The following is a 13,381-nucleotide window of genomic DNA, read 5'->3' on the forward strand; positions in this document are numbered from 1 at the left end:
ACCCTGCCGCTTACACCACAGAGCACGTCCAACAAAAGGCTACGGGCATTGCTTTCTGTACATACCTCTCTCACAAGGGGCGACAAATTTTCACCATCAGTAACGTTGCGTTCATGTAAAGCTGTGACAGTAGTGTTTGGTCGAATACGATTTTCATTCTAACTTTCACTAAATTTTCTGTTGAATTTGTGAACGCTTCATATGATGTCGTGTGAAAAAACAACAAAACAAAACAAAGCAAAAAATCAATCTAGACATTGTGAAAGCTTGCGAATTTGCAACATGCAGAAAATTCATTTTCTTAAAACGTGTTGTCAATTTAAGATTAACAGATTTAGCAATTTAGAAATTTTTGACAAATCTGCAGCAGACACAGTTTTATTTTTACTTTTCAGATCGAATGAGTACAACCACTTCTGTGTAATCTTTCTCCAGTATACGATATTGAGTACAATCCAGAGTTGCCAATTTGAAAATTAGAAGATTATATTTTTGCCCCATGGCCAACCGAACGTCAGACGCCATTCTATTATGAATAAAATGTATAAATGTATACCGCGTAGACAAACCAAGTGAAACGAAAGTATAATGTTCACAGACAGACACACAATGAAAAGCCACGTACACACGTGTTGAAATCATATTTACACAGGATAGCGTGTCTTATCCTCGATCACAAGGAATGTTTATTCAAGTACGAGAACAAAAATATAGTACTTTGATGAAAAATACGCCCATATGACAGAAACGAATACTAGTATTAAATTCATAAGTGAAGTAGGATATTTTAGTGATCAAAGTCGAGTGAGTAATCAAACAGGTAAGGGAAAGGACAAGGCAAGGGTTAAGGGTGACAGTACCGGAGGTGTGATTGACGTTTAACAGGGTTTAAGAAATGATTTCAATTCTAGTTAAAATCCGGCCATGTTGTGTGAAACCATTTAGCACTGTCTGAATGTTTCGTTAAGCTTAGTTAATCATATTCTTGTGCTTCCCAGTACTGAAGTAGGGCTACCTTGAATAAGTACACGTGTACCTTCATAATTATTCTCCTTTAAAAATGTAGTGAGCAGACCACAGAAGCTTATCATTAACCTTCCATCAATCAAAGATAATAGTGACGATGATTACTGTAACGATGATAAAGATGAAAGCTGCCTTATGTATTATTGTGAACACATTTTCGTACGGTTTAAAATATACCAGCATACCAGGGTGTCGTGGTAAATTTGGCACTGGACATGCTGGAATTTGGAGTACTGCAATACCGCTGGTCCACATTCGGTGGAGCTTTTACATTTTACTGTATTACAGTAAAATAACTTGTATAATGTTTTCAACATTTCCATTGTAGACGCAAAGCAAGTATCTGCAGTATGTTTTGATTTTTTTTTTGGCACCATACCGTGGTGGTTGAAATTCATCGAGGCTCTCCATTGGGATATCAACTACTGTGTTAGCCAAACAAGTGCCCGGTCAAATTATCCATTAAATCAAAAGTTGAAGAAGTCTTAAACACGGTTTTTCGGGATATGTATAAAATTTTGGATTAAAGATCTATTTCATCTTAGGCGGTAAACATGTTTATATCTTCAAACGTCAGAGTCTGTGTTCTCTGGCACATGTCATGAAACTTCGAACACTTGTCTACTGAATTGTACAGTGGTATGATACTTCGAAATTGTGAAGTCAAACCCAAACATTCAAAGATCGAATACCTATTATTAATCTCCATCTTGATCTGATTTTAAGCTTGCTGTTTAGTGCATAGTAAGCTTTGTAGGTCGGATGGTATTTTCCTCTTTGTGTTCGCTGCATTGACAGGATTTAGACTACACAGTAAACATGAATTTTGTACACATGTACATCGGGATCTAATATTTCTACAAAGTATACCAGACACAAACTATATCGTTCATCGCATATGTACACGCTTCACTAGAGCAAAGAATACAGAAAATCATACCGACAAAATAAATTATTAAGTGTTCATTGAATTTGATGCCTAGTAAGATACGCTGATCATGCATCAAAACTACGGAGCTTTTATTTGTCAGTTTCCACCAGACCCCCCCCCCCCAAAAAAAAAAAAAAAAAAAAAAATAACTCTTACATTGTTCAAATGGCTCTGTTTCGGGAATTCTTTTCATAACCGGAGCACCGAAATTATGATTAGATTTCAATGTATATGGCAGTAAATCTTTTGAAAATACAACACTTTCATGACTGAGTAGAACGACTAAATTTATCGTTAATGTACCGATGAAGACGGTCATTAAAACCCAGTTGGTTGAGGCAAGGTGTTGAAAAGATATGTGACTTACCCTTTGCCGTTATGTCTGGATCAATATAACAACCGATCGAGGTTTGCATGGTAAAGGAATACTTACCATTTTTTTTTTTTGGTCAAATTAGAATTCAGACGTAACAAAACTTGTCTCAAAGAAACTGTCTAATAATCGACTGAAAGTGCTTCTGACTACTAATTTCGGGTATAGTAACAATCGACGATACGAGAAAATTGATTTTGAGACGACACAACAAGAGTATTTTTTCGATATCTTATGTTTTACAAATTGACAGGATGAAACCTAAGTGTCTACGAAGCGATTATCTCTGTGTCGAGGGCAACAATTTTAACCACAGACCCTCGGAAAGTCAGTTCGTTATCAAAAAAATAATCATCCACGATGAAACCTGCAAATGAGAACAGCTGATATATCTGATGATATCGCGACGCTATCTGTATCTCGATTCTCAGAAGCCGTCGTTCGCTTCTGCCTGAGCCAGCTGGTCAATGATCTTCTGCACCAGCGGTAAGTTCCGGAGTTCATATTTGAAAGCGTCCTCGTTGTCGACGTCGAATACCTTGTCGTCATGTGCTGGCGGTAACCAGGCTCTGCCGTATCTGGAACCAATTCTGAATTGTTTCGTCAGTAAAGCGTCGCGTGCTGCAGAAATAACAGAAGAAAAAGAAAATCCCATGTGCTTGATATCGTCGCAAGTTCGTGAGCTCCCAGTAGTTAACCGAGATCAGAAAAAATTAGACTTGACGAGTTCATCCCAAAACTTGATTCAATAAAATACGATTCAATTCAATTCAATTCAATTCAATTAATACGAAAAATAAATAAAAAATACAAACACACTTACATCAGATACAACGTTTACAATGATGAGAGAAGGCAGGTCAAAATGAAATTCAATCATATGGGAAAGAAAATCGTTAATAATGGCTCTTAGCAGCGCATTGATGAGTGCAATGGTTGATTCTTAATTGCGTGTCATGATACAGTAAACATGTTTCATTAGATTATGCAGATGTTTAGATGGTCCGATATCAAGATATATAGTTACCTGGAATGAATCAGTTATGAATATCAAAGCAATCAAATATTACACTGTAGTATATATGTATATATATATATATATATATATATATATATATATATATTATATATATATATATAGGCCAACATACATATATGTACATATCCATACATCATATATATTTATATCTACATTTATATGCATGTGTAAATATATACTCATTCGTGTATACACACATCAATTATAACAATCTATGTGTTTCTTACTCTAGCTGAGCGCACATCGCCTCTTAAAGGGGCATTCCAGACGATTTTCAAAATTTCACATAATAATGTAGTACATAAATCGACAGCTCCGTGTATAGATTTGTGGAATTTATTATGGCTCTTATACTTTGAAAAACATTAAACAAATTATACTAAACAAAGATGATGACATAGCAGGCTCACATATTTCAGAAATGTAGCAGTGTAGTCCATTACAATACCGCTTGCTCATCATATAGTTCATTGCAATTTGTTATAAATTTCGAAAATATTCTTATTTTTCATCCCAATTATCATGATCATCATAAATTGTGAAACTCTGTCCTCAGTATAACTAATTTATAGTTGTTTAAATGTAAAAATCTGAAAATTATCAGGAGGTCTCCTTTAATTTTCAATCAATGTTGAAAATAGCGTTAATGAGTTCTAATAAGTGCATGTAGTCAGCTGGTTGTACCTCATGAAAGTAATTACTATTTCTAACATTTGATTTATGTTACAAGATCATACGAAAGTTGATCTTTATACTGAATGAGGGAAGAAGTTTAAGGGAAAAAATCCTTTCCGTTTGTTGTTATTTTCCGAGAGGAGAATTTGCATCAAATGTCGTGAGACTTTTCTACAAATTCGATAGGTTCACCTCAAAGTAGATGCTAGAAAGAAAAAAAAAAGGAAGAAAGGAAAGGGGTACTTGAAAGAAATGGGTATTCAGGTCAAAAGGTTTTTTCTCCCTGTTGCCTTCTTTTGTCGTATAATCCCACCTAGCCCTCAAATCATCAATTATCAAGACCCCTAACCCCCGCGGCAAGATTGCTGACATGTCTTCTGCTAGAGCCAGAATGTCGCTGCCACAACGTGCCATTTCACGGAGAATAGACAGAACTGGGTGCAACCCATATTTTCCGGCATTACTCTTTGGGTTTTAAGAATAAAAAGGGGGAAAAAAACCCTCACACAAAACCAAAATACGAAACAGTCAAACCATTTTGCGCCGAAACATGAAAAAAAGAATCCTGCTTCGGAAGGTCACCAGTGCTATAAATAGGTAGACAGGATAACGTCACAATGAATGTGTAGAATTTGACACACACACACACACACACACATACATATGCGTATACACATAATATGATAAGTATTTACGAATCTACTTCCACGCAATGATGGGCAGGTGTCAACCTTCATGACCTTACAATAAAATTGCATTTCCTGTTAGCATACTTTGAAAATATATTCTTTGCATTTACTGGTATAATATTATTTTCTATACAGATATTCATGTGTATGTTTGTGAATATATGTGTTTGTGCGTGCATGTGTATTTGCGTGATATCACGTTGGCCTGTCACAGAAATGATTGGTGTAGAATGAAGATGTATGGTTGGTCATCACGGGGGACAGCTAGCCGCTACAAACCTCCATATAATGGCATCCATGCAATTCGTAGAACAGTTCCGGTGATGAATTATTCTATGTGCTCCCGATATGAAGGACACCTGTTAATGCATTCAAAGTACTCATTGCGGGGTAATTTGTGTGTCATCCCCGTGGTCAGGTTTTCATAACATTGAAATACATTGAAAACAATCAATTGTATAGACGGTATTTACATTAAATTTTCAAGCGCACCCTGCATATCGGTTTTCTTCTGCCACTGTCTAAAATACTGCACAGCAAAAATCATCATTTGCGTAAGAGAATATCCTTTGCGACTCACGCCCAGACAACTTTCATTTCTCTGGGTTGAGTAATGGGATTTATAATGCGTTCTTTTGAATATAAGTAGCACTGTTTCAATTTTCCACTTCAGCCAATGTGATAACAAATTGTATTTTTTGTTTTGTTTCTTGTCCAAAAATAGTACCAGCGAAGAAGCAGGAGCTCCAGGATGTTCGATGAATTTGATGGTCTTTGTAGATATGCTGAGCTAATATTTAACGTGGGCTCCCCTTGATGTGGTGTTGGATAAAGAATGCAAGCAATTAAAATGAAATTTTCTCTTTCTCTATTACTGAACTTTCCTGGATAATCTAATGTCCCTCTTCACTTTTTGTAAATATTGTGTAATCACTGTAATTATTACTATTAACCAAATAATCGCATACACATTTGTTATATCTCTTTATGAAATCGATTAACAAAGAGGAGGACATTTTTAATAAAAGCGGAACTCGATATGAATCGGTTGGTTGTTCTCTGTTGACCCTCGCATTAAAATCAAAATTTTAGCTCAGATAAGATTCCTCTTCAAAACGGTAAACAGTGGCGTGCCCGTGACTTGCTCGAAATGAGAAGGTAGTATTTGTCTAATGTACTCATAACAGCTTTTAGGGACTGAGCCGATCATGAAAAAAAAAAAGCGAACGTGATTGGGATTCAGTGGGCATGGTGGGCGGGAAATGCCACCAGCTTTGATTTTCTCGTGAGCTTTAACATCTGAAAACGACCCCTGTCTGGAGTTTTTAAAAGGTTGAGCAAACCACCATGTTATACTCCAGAACCCATTCTTCAATTGTTAATTCAAAATACCAATAGGTCAGGCTGGTTGGACTTCTGAAAGGACGCAGTGAAAGCCTGATGTGCAAAGAACATGTACAAAACAAGAAAATGGTATTTTTGTTGGTCTCGTCAGTGCAGAGTAATGGTAACGATTGTTATCACAATCGTGCCTTTTATCCTTAACACAGTTTATTGACGTCAACAAAAGAAGATTTTGTATTTTTGTTAAAGAATGTCAACTTAGAATGCCACTCTTTCTTTCTCTCTCTCTCTCTCTCTCTCTCATACCCACATAGACAACAACAGCAACAATAACAACAACATTAACGCTCACAAACACATACACACACATACACAAACGAAGGAAAACTAAGTGAAACATAATGGCCTACCAACGATTTCTTTGAATACGTCTAGATGCAGATACACTGTACATTAGCATATTGCCCCCATACACAAATTCCTGAAGACTCTATTTTATTATTGACGTCTTTTGAAATCAATATCACAAATTTCATAAGAATACGCGCATCACTGAGACTATAGTGACATGCGCCCTGAATCAGAACGCAATGTAACGTTAGAACGGCTTAATCTAGATCGCCTGCAGCAAAAATTCCTCTATCTGCAAATAGCGAAAAATTATCCCGACGCGGCATTAGTCTAAATCGATTCTGATTGGCTCGCCGTCAAAAGATGCCATCGAATCGCATTCTCCTTCAACCAATCGTTCAGTGCGTAATCTGCTACAACTATCAATTTACACTTGGGGAAAATAGCCACAGCCCCCGGCAATTTTAGGGGACAAAATATTCGCAAGTCACCACGCTTCTAGAATGCTGATTGATTTCATAGCAATTGTGTTCAAGAGAAACGACAGGCGGTGACACATCATTCGCTTTTCATTTCGTGGATGCCCGATTTAACGACTTTATCGCAAATATGACTCACAGATACATCCAACTGAAATTTGTGCTTTGCGGAAAAAAAAAATCCTTTGCAGAATCTGGCCATCAAAAGTTTCCTAATTAGAAACAGCATTGATTTTATCGCTTGAGTCCTGTGATTCTAAGTGGCACGGCGAATCACATGTTTAGCGTGCATTTAAGGGAAGGTGAAAGGGAACAACCTAAAGCAAGTGAGAATTGAGCTGAAGAGGATTAGTCTTTTCAGAGCTTGCACTACTTATACAGGCCTGGTGCTACGTATATATTTCCGAACAAAATCACAAGGTTTGGAAGATAGCCTGTTCTGAACTGCAGAGAATTCTGTTCTTATCTGCATGAATAACAACTATGTTAACTGAGTATTATCCAGTAAGTCTGAAAGCGACATTGAATCACGCTTTCCTAAAGACATCTCTTAAAGTAATAATTACTTGCCAGGACGTAGGCGAAGATGTCTTTCAATCAACGTTCGCTCGAGTCTGGGAGAATGTTTGCAGTCTGATTGATTTGACCAGTTAGTATTTGATTAGTAAGTATATAATTTTTTATGAGGAGCCACAACAGCTCATCGTTGTGTATCATGAAAATGTTGCACGTTTGATTAACGGGTCATAGAGTTGTGATACAGCTCCATCGGTAAAGACTCACGTGACAGTAGCGTCTCTGAACAAAAATATAATAAGCGTTTGAGACAAGCGATTACAAACAGCTTCTGTCATACATGTGAAAGGAGGGGGGGGGGGGGTAGTGATAGTGGCACGGCACTGACCGATAATCTCGCGGATAGTGTAGGAAGGTAGGATTTACGATTGCCCAAAGTAACAAGGATGTTATCAAGTACCAGGTGAAATTCTGGTTCGAACATTAAAGGTTTATTGTTGTTTTTTCCCCTTCAATTCTGCATCCATGCAACCTGCCAATAAATGGTGAATTGTTTTATACCTTTAAAGGTGTTGTACTATTTAAAGGTGTGATTTTCCGAATACATTCAGTGAACATCACTGTCAAGGACTGGGTTTCGATTGCTTTGACACGGACGGTACTCGCATGACTTTGGTAAACAACACTGCCGTTTATTTTATAAAATAAAGAAACGGAACTAAAACAGCAGCAACAACAACAACAATGACATGAGACACCAAATTTTGACCAGAAGTCAGGTGGAATTGAAGATGCACCTTCTGTTTTTGGCTAGCCACTCCAGCGTAGTTTAGCATGTTAATGAATAACGAGGAAAAGGTCTGCACTTGATGGATGGCTGCAGCTAATGGTGAGATAAGAATCAGACGATTTTGGGCAAAATACTTTCCAAGTTTTTTTCTCACCCTCAAATTCTCTCTATCTCTCTCTTTCTGTCGGTCTCTTATGTCTCCCCCTTCTTCTCTCGGGTTTTTTCTCTTTTTTTTGAGCGAGAGCTCATTTCTGTAAGTAGATCATTGACTTACGCCTTTGATATCTTGGGTAGATATGAACTCCTTTCCGTTGTAAGCTGCTCCGTCTTGTTCAGACACACTATTGTGGCAGCTAGAAATATCGGTATCTTGATTTAATGAGATATGTACGATGTTTCTCATTATTGTATCCCTAAAACTCACACTTTACTCCAGTTTAAAGTCTATATCAACCTTTTTATTCTTAAAGTGGTAAGAACTGGTTTCGATTCCACCTAAAGTAGCAAAAGGTAGACCAAATAATTTTACTTGATATGGATAAAACAAACAAACCCCAAAACAAGAACTTACATCTCCAAAGGTCTTGTGTGGTCTTCTAAAGATGGCATACGGACGTGAGTTTTTGATATTTGAGTTGTCTACTTCGTGATTATCATCCTCATGCTAGTACATACAGTTTGCTGTATAACTTCTCATTGCTTACATTTGATTAAAGGACATCTTTAAATTCTACTGTATATCCCATATTAAAGAAGGTAAAGACGAAACTTCTTGTGTTTGCTAGATCAACTTAATGTCAAAAAATATGCAACAACTTGCCAAATTAAGAAAGAGATAACAAGTTCAATCGTCTAAATATGTTACTCATCTGTCAAAATAATCAGTAATGAATAGCGATTGAGAGGCTTTTGATAATCCAGCAACCGAAAAAAAGACCAAATGGTTTAGGGGAAAAGCTGTTTTTATATATATATATATATATATATATATATATATATATATATATATATAAATAATATTACTTATATATATTCGGAGTATGAAATGTCAGAAGAGAGCATCAAGAAGAATATAAATGGGTCCAAATTTCTAACCATGGTAACCGCTGGCTGTTCTTGGCTACACGATTTCAGAACACTCTTTGGAATAGTCCAACCTCTACAGACAATAAACAACTCATGTGGAACAACTTCTACAAGACTGGAAAAGGAGAAAAGGAACATACCTTTTTTTTTTTTCTCGCAAGAAAGAATAATAAAGAGACATATGGAATTGTTTGCAGCCATAAACGATACGGCGTCTGAAATGGATTTGAATAACATCCCATTACACTCTTGAGAATAGTAAGCATGATTTTTAACATTTCTTTTCTCCAGCTTTGCTCTTTTTTTTGGCAATGACAGGAAAAGAAGTAGTGCAAAAAATCCAAAACATGAATTTGATTCCTTTATGTTCATCTACTCGAAATATCAGCTGGCATCTCACTTACTAATGCTGTACATACAATAATTAATCTTCATGTCTTCATTGAGAAACAAACAAACAAACAAACAAACAAATGATATTTTGCAAGCAGGGAAACTCATTCGTATCGTCTTGATGCTGTGTCTTTCTAGGAATTCAAAATTACAATCCTTTTATAAATTCTTCTCCCTTGGTGCCACATCACAGTTCATATGCGTCATCACTTAGACCGCATAACCCTGTTGTAAATCTTTCGTTCATGTTTGCATTGGACATTTTATTTCGCAAGTCAGTGCCCTACGAATTGGCAAAACAAAAATATACCAGTGTTTTCTGCGGTTACCAGATTCCATTGTCACAATAGACAGTAGTATACATAATAACTATCGTTTTCCACCGTTCTCCAAAGACTGGGCTTGTATATGTATGAGATGCTTAACAGGTACATATTTTATTCAGTTACCAAGATAATCTCGCTGAAATGGAATCCACTGACCTAAAAAATCAACGCAGACTGAATTAAACAAGACATTAGATAGCAGCTTAGATTTGTGTATATCTAAACGTTTTCATGTGGCGGAGCGAGAAGCAGACGGGACGATGTTTATTACATATAGACATGGATGGGTAAATGTACTTAAGCATTGCCATTTTGATTGTTTGGCCTGATACTGTCCTTGGATGAAGTGTGTTTGTTTGGTATTTTCCCCCTCTTTCCCTTCTGCATCACTTTACGTTCGAGTTGCCACAATCTCCTGTGTTGGAATCTACTTGTTTCGACCACCGAATCCCAAACCATGCTGGTCCACATTTCCATTAGCGAGTGCCTTTGTTCTCCCGTCCTTTCTTGATCAAAGCAATTTCCCGCCGGCTGATGTATACTCGGTACGCCCTGAGGGAGTTCTTTTTTTTTGACAAATAAAAAAACCTTTTTCTTCCTCACCCTGAGCACCTCCAGTTTTCCTCAGTCGTGCGAGAATCACCAAGAATTGGAACTCTTAAACAGAAAGTGATTTGTCATTTAAGACTGCAATTTGATTCGATGCACGATCGGAATTCTCTGTCAAATACACGCGTCGTCTGAACGATTTGGCTTGTATGACATGGATACGGCTGTTTTTGGTAAAGGGCACGCGCCCAAAAAAATTAATCGTTCCAAATAGTCAGTTTAGGCGGCAAAATCGTGACGGCGGAAGTAGCGTGATGTCATTAGTGTCGGCTTCTACCTCGTGACCTGCTTTCAGCCATCTGATGGTTAGCAAATCACATGTTTTTTCAAGAAAAATTCACGTTTTTCTTCTCCATCTTTAAAAGGGAAGAACCAAAATGCACTATCGATCGAGGTCCCGTAATGACCGACATATCCCAATATCAGCTAATTTTCCGCCTTTCCTGAGGTGAGAAACGGAAAGGGAGATATTGTTCAAACAGACAACAACCGCAGCCATCAAAAAGTACAATATCAAACCAATGAAAAAGACCCTATTAAGAAAAAAAAAATCAACAGAATAAGACAAGCAAGACTACATGATTTATGAAATGTCAATTAATGTAATTCCTTCTTAATTTCCCGTAATATCAAAAGAGATTTTACTGCCGAGATCGTTTTTTGTTTTGTTTTAAGGAAAGATTTAGTATCTTTAGATTAGGGTTTATTGATAAACCGTAATGCTATTCGTATTGTGGAAACGTGCGCACCCATATTCTGATATAATGTTAACGATTTTACAGCTGAAGATGGCTGAAATTCCGCAAATCTACTTGCATCATATGGATATTTCACAAGATCTTTATAATAGTCCCGTTAGTTTTCCATGTGATCAGATTGTGACAAAAATTGTCATATTTTTATAGCATTGCCATTGCATATAGTGACGTATTTATAGCAATGTCATTGCATGCTTTCACATTCAAGCCATAGTTATGATAGTATTTACACTTACGGCATGTAATGGGAGACCACTATCCGACATCACCTTAAACGAGCATAGGAAGATACAGGATCAATGAAAAAAAAATGGAGATGAGTGCGCTTGTTGAGGAGAAAGGTATTTCTTTTAATGACAAATTTATTGTTTTGCGTTTCCAACATGACGACGGGAAAGCAACATCAAACAATATTTTTTATTTCATTCAATCATTATTCGTCATTAATATTTTCGGTAGGTAAGCGCAGAACGTCAACTTGCCGGCTCATCTCCCCCGCGTATCGACGATGAAGAATGCACAGCCATTGGTAACAACTTGTTTCTAAGATTTACTCCGCCGATGAAAAATTGAAAGAGCAGGACGGGAGAAAACGAGTGGAGGATGGGGGAACACCGCGAGGATATCATCTTTGTCTCGGTCGCTCCCAGGATGATATCCCTCTAGGGAGGATGAGGAAGGAGAGAGTTCCCAAGGAGCAGCATCTGCTTAATGACTCGCATCCAAAATGACGTTGTACAAGCGCGATTTGCGTGTTTCAATCTCACAGGAAGAGGGGGAGGGTGTGGCGGGGGGGGGGGGGGGGGGAGGGGTAACCTCCGCTCTTCCTCTCGTTTTTTTTTTGGGGGGGATGGTTAGGTCATGCAGCGGCTTGATTCAGCGGCTAAAGATTTCTCTCCCTTGAACATGGCAACCTCTTTCAACAACACGAGAGTTCCATGGCTTCAGGCTTGGAGATTTTTCCAATTACTTCGGCGTCTAATTCATTCGGGCATGAGCATGGGTAAATCGTTAAGCGAGTGGAAATACCCACGCTTTTCGAGCATGAATCGCTCAGTCATCCACAGTGGCATACTTTTAGGGACCCAGAAGCATGGGGGATAACATGGAGTTTGAGGTGGAAGACTGGCCGGTTCGGATGGATTCGACAATCCACGTAACGAACTGTGTACAACTTTATCACTGATCTCTATGTAAGTAGACACAGAGCCGACGAATCTCGACTCGGGGGCATTTCATGAAACGTTTTGGTCGGATATTTTTCTGACTAGTCGTGGTTTTCGAATGTACCCCGGTGGGCAACAAATGAAGATCAATTCAATCGGGTCTTTAAAGCAGCTTCAGAGTTTCCCCCCTTTTTTCCATCTGAACCAGTTAAAACAGATCGACAGTATCTCATTCGCGATTGACTTTGGTAAGCAGAAAGGAAGTATACCTCATTTTGATGAATCCTCGATTCTAACTGGTTGGAATCGGGGACGTATAGGGCCTACACATTTCATGAGACTGGTGTTATTCGGCGCGTTTTTGGTATTAATTTCCTATGGGATCTCAACTTCGTGCTATACCCTCGGAGCGAGCTCCTCGTGTCATAGTTCGGAGTTGCCCCACCCTCATGGCGGGGCAATGATATCAACAATGCCCCGAAGAACAGTCTATGTTTTGTACAGTACCATCAAGAAGTAGAGAAAATTACTGTCCTCTATAAAGCTGGTAGATGTGAAAAGGATACGTCATGTGCCCTTTTTAAAAATTGCACTACTGCTTCATGTAAATCAAAGGAAATTCAATTCATATATGGTGTCAGTTTGTTTGGATTACTTTCTCGATCATGTGCTTTAGAGTAGGTTGACCTTAGCCAAGCCAGGTTGTTGAGGAAAGATCGAAGATAGCTGCTTTCATAGTCTCACATCCGGTTCAGAATTCTTCCTTCTTTGCCCCTTGCAACATCATGAATGATAATGGGTATAACTCCGTACTACCACTGAGAATACCG

General features: G+C 37.9%; 1 protein-coding gene across 1 annotated transcript in view; it reads right to left on the reverse strand.

Annotated features, from left to right (window-relative positions):
• Window positions 1-2,132: 2,132 nt before the first annotated feature.
• The window catches only part of LOC139734839 (uncharacterized), a 58,126-nt gene continuing 46,877 nt past the window's right edge, over window positions 2,133-13,381 (reverse strand). Inside the window, exon 3 of the mRNA XM_071645625.1 lies at window positions 2,133-2,951. Within this exon, the coding sequence (XP_071501726.1) occupies window positions 2,758-2,951 (194 nt within the window). The 3' untranslated portion in view covers window positions 2,133-2,757. The remainder of the gene's footprint in view (window positions 2,952-13,381) is intronic.

This window comes from Diadema antillarum, unplaced genomic scaffold (assembly GCF_040938485.1).
Source record: "Diadema antillarum isolate AM-2024a unplaced genomic scaffold, OU_Dant_1.0 seq00000550_RagTag, whole genome shotgun sequence".
Classification (NCBI taxonomy): domain Eukaryota; kingdom Metazoa; phylum Echinodermata; class Echinoidea; order Diadematoida; family Diadematidae; genus Diadema; species Diadema antillarum.